This window comes from Rhinoraja longicauda, chromosome 6 (assembly GCF_053455715.1).
Source record: "Rhinoraja longicauda isolate Sanriku21f chromosome 6, sRhiLon1.1, whole genome shotgun sequence".
In the NCBI taxonomy this organism is placed as follows: Eukaryota; Metazoa; Chordata; class Chondrichthyes; order Rajiformes; family Arhynchobatidae; genus Rhinoraja; species Rhinoraja longicauda.
Genome location: NC_135958.1, coordinates 334,154 through 338,098, shown reverse-complemented (window position 1 = coordinate 338,098; position 3,945 = coordinate 334,154). Strand labels below are relative to the sequence as shown.

General features: G+C 75.4%; 1 protein-coding gene across 1 annotated transcript in view; it reads right to left on the bottom strand.

The window, feature by feature from the left end:
- rspry1 (ring finger and SPRY domain containing 1) overlaps positions 1-593 on the bottom strand; it is a 38,696-nt gene extending 38,103 nt beyond the window's left edge. The window contains 2 exon segments of the mRNA XM_078401525.1: positions 6-145; positions 147-593. Of these exon segments, the coding sequence (XP_078257651.1) occupies positions 6-145; positions 147-248 (242 nt within the window). The 5' untranslated portion in view covers positions 249-593.
- Positions 594-3,945: the final 3,352 nt, after the last annotated feature.

The window sequence follows — 3,945 nt, the reverse complement described above, 5'->3', positions numbered from 1 at the left end:
CGTTGTTGTGATGCTGGTGATGTTGGCGGTGATGAGAAGAGGACGAGGATGGCGGCGGAGGAGGGGGCGGTTGGAGGCAGCGCTGGGCCGGGGGCGCCGCGTTGTCGTCGGTGTCGCTGTCCTCCCGACACACACAGCTGTTTCCCCATGCGGCCTGCGGCGGCGCCGGGCGGCTCTCGGGAAAGCAGAAAGCCCCGCAGCAGCAGGCTCCTAGTGGCGTGGAATACGGTCCAGGCCGCGACGATCATCTAGGAGGGCAGCGTCACCATCCTGTCCCCGGCGCCGGCCTCTCAGTGCGGCTCTAGCGGCAGCACACACCCGCGCCGCGGCACCAGGCCGCCCGCCATCTTAGCTCCGCCACCGCCGCCGGCGCCGCCATCTCCGGATTACACACACAGGCCGCTCCCGCTCGCCCCGCTGCCGCCGCGCCCGCCCCGCCGGGTCTGAGGAACCGCCTCCGCCTCCGCCTCCGCCTCCGCCCGCCGCTGATCAACAACCGCCGTGTGGTTCACCGCCGCCGCCCACAAGCGGGAAGCCCGGCCCGGCCCGGCCCAGTGACAGTCGCGGCCGCCGCTCGCCGTGTATTTGTAAAGGCCCGCGCTCTGCCCGACCCGCCGCCGCCGCCGCGGCCCCCCTCACATTGCGATTGGCTCCTCTCGCCGCTCCAGCGCCCCCCCCCCCCCCCCCCGCTCCAGCGCCCCCCCCCGCTCCAGCGCCCCCCCCCGCTGCAGCGCCCCCCCCCCGCTCCAGCGCCCCCCCCCGCTCCAGCGCCCCCCCCCCCCCCCCCGCTCCAGCGCCCCCCCCGCTCCAGCGCCCCCCCCGCTCCAGCGCCCCCCCCCCCCGCTCCAGCGCCCCCCCCCCGCTCCAGCGCCCCCCGCCCCCCCCCCGCTCCAGCGCCCCCCCCCGCTCCAGCGCCCCCCCCCGCTCCAGCGCCCCCCCCCCGCTCCAGCGCCCCCCCCCCGCTCCAGCGCCCCCCCCCGCTCCAGCGCCCCCCCCCCCCCGCTCCAGCGCCCCCCCCCCCCCGCTCCAGCGCCCCCCCCCCCCCCGCTCCAGCGCCCCCCCCCCCCGCTCCAGCGCCCCCCCCCCCCCCCGCTCCAGCGCCCCCCCCCCCCCCCCGCTCCAGCGCCCCCCCCCCCCGCTCCAGCGCCCCCCCCCCCCGCTCCAGCGCCCCCCCCCCCCGCTCCAGCGCCCCCCCCCCCCGCTCCAGCGCCCCCCCCCCGCTCCAGCGCCCCCCCCCCGCTCCAGCGCCCCCCCCCCGCTCCAGCGCCGCCCCCCCCCCCCCCCCCCGCTCCAGCCCGCTCCAGCGCCCCCCCCCCCGCTCCAGCGCCCCCCCCCCCCCCCGCTCCAGCCCCCCCCCCCCCCCGCTCCAGCCCCCCCCCCCGCTCCAGCGCCCCCCCCCCCCCCGCTCCAGCCCCCCCCCCCCGCTCCAGCGCCCCCCCCCCCCCCGCTCCAGCGCCCCCCCCCCCCCGCTCCAGCGCCCCCCCCCCCGCTCCAGCGCCCCCCCCCCCCGCTCCAGCGCCCCCCCCCCCCGCTCCAGCGCCCCCCCCCCGCTCCAGCGCCCCCCCCCCGCTCCAGCGCCGCCCCCCCCCCCCCCCCCCGCTCCAGCCCGCTCCAGCGCCCCCCCCCCCCGCTCCAGCGCCCCCCCCCCCCCCCGCTCCAGCCCCCCCCCCCCCGCTCCAGCCCCCCCCCCCGCTCCAGCGCCCCCCCCCCCCCGCTCCAGCCCCCCCCCCCGCTCCAGCGCCCCCCCCCCCGCTCCAGCGCCCCCCGCTCCAGCGCCCCCCCGCTCCAGCGCCCCCCCCCCCCCCCGCTCCAGCGCCCCCCGCTCCAGCGCCCCCCCCCCCGCTCCAGCGCCCCCCGCTCCAGCGCCCCCCCCCCCCCGCTCCAGCGCCCCCCCCCCCGCTCCAGCGCCCCCCCCCCCCGCTCCAGCGCCCCCCCCCCCCGCTCCAGCGCCCCCCCCCCCGCTCCAGCGCCCCCCCCCCCCGCTCCAGCGCCCCCCCCCCCCCCCCCCCCGCTCCAGCCACCCCGAGCCCCCGCCCCGCTCCAGCGCCAGCCCCCCCCCCCCCGCTCCAGCCCGCCCCTGCGCCAGCCCCCCCCCTCCAGCCCGCCCCAGCGCGCCCCCCCCCCCCCCCGCTCCAGCCCGCCCCAGCGCCCCCCCCCCGCTCCAGCCCCCCCCCTCCAGCGCGCCCCCCCCCCCGCTCCAGCGCCCCCCCCCCGCTCCAGCCACCCCGAGCCCCCGCCCCGCTCCAGCGCCAACCCCCCCGCTCCAGCCCGCCCCTGCGCCCCCCCCGCTCCAGCCACCCCCAGCGCCCCCGCCCCGCCCCAGCGCCCCCCCCCCGCTCCAGCCACCCCCAGCGCCCCCCCCCCGCTCCAGCCACCCCCAGCGCCCCCCCCCGCTCCAGCCACCCCCAGCGCCCCGCCCAGCGCCAGCCCCCCGCTCCAGCCCCCCCGCCCCAGCTCCCCCCCCGCTCCAGACCCCCTCCGCCCCAGCCCCCCCCCCCCCGCCCCGCTCCAGCGCCAGCCCCCCCGCTCCAGCCCACCCCAGCGCCCCCCCCCCTCCAGCCACCCCCAGCGCCCCCCGCCCAGCGCCAGCCCCCCGCTCCAGCCCCCCCGCCCCAGCTCCCCCCCCCACTCCAGACCCCCTCCGCCCCAGCCCCCCCCCCGCCCCGCTCCAGCGCCAGCCCCCCCGCTCCAGCCCGCCCCAGCGCCCCCCCCCGCTCCAGCCACCCCCAGCCCCCCCCGCCCCGCTCCAGCGCCCCCCCCCGCTCCAGCCACCCCCAGCCCCCCGCCCCGCTCCAGCGCCAGCCCCCCCGCTCCAGCCCCCCGCCCCAGCTCCCCCCCCCCGCTCCAGACCCCCTCCGCCCCAGCCCCCCCCCCGCCCCAGACGCCCCCCCGCCCCCCCTCCAGCTCTAGCCCCCCCGACCCAGACCCCCTCCGCTCCAGCCCCCCCGCCCCAGACCCCCTCCGCTCCAGCCCCCCCCCCGCCCCAGCCCCCCCTCCGCCCCAGCCCCCCCTCCGCCCCAGCCCCCCTCCGCCCCAGCCCCCCCCCGCCCCAGCCCCCGCCCCCCCCCCGCCTGCCTATCTCAACCCCATTCTCCTGCCTATGCCCCATTACCCCTGACACCCTTACTAATCGAAAGCTGACTTCAAGAGACAAGGTCGGAGAAGGTGCAAGTAAACCCCTCTCCCCTGTAAGCCTGGGGGTGAGGGAGGAGGTTAGGGACAGGTGATGTTTCTCCAGTGGTTGGAGGGGAAAGTGCCTGGGCACAGGGAATGGTGTCTTCAATGCAGTCCCACCACCAGCCGCAGCTTCCCATCTCCACCACTTTCTACACAGACCACCCCCTCCAAGACGCCTTGGTTCACTCATCTCTCCCATCCCGAGGCACTTTCACCAGCTACCTACATAAGGGCACTATCATCCCAAACTTTTTCTCAAGCAAATAATATTCAAATAAAAAAATAATGAAAACTGACTGCAGTATTATACAGTTGTATCTGCAGAGTTTACAATAAATGTATGAGATACACAAGAGATCTCAAACATTCACATTCAACATTCACATGGAAAGAAACCTTAATTCGGTAAATGTTTTATCTCTTGTGGTTGCATGAAACTCTTTCTGTACTGACTGGATAATTTGGGGGTAATTACAATTTAACCAATTCATTGAAAAATGTACAACTATATTTTTCTGGGTACAACTAAGTGAAACAAAACAGTTAAATGGGCTTCATGTGGGAGATTTCAAGACTGCCAAGGATATATATATATGTTAAAATAATATTTGTCTCAATAGACAAATACATTGGAATGAAAGTGACCAGATTTTAATAATGTTTCCTGAACAGAGCAGAGACAATGAAGCGGACATGATGATTCGTATCATTGAGTTGCAACAAAAAGATTCAGTTAAAATTCTCATTCACAGTTACTTTCCTGTTACT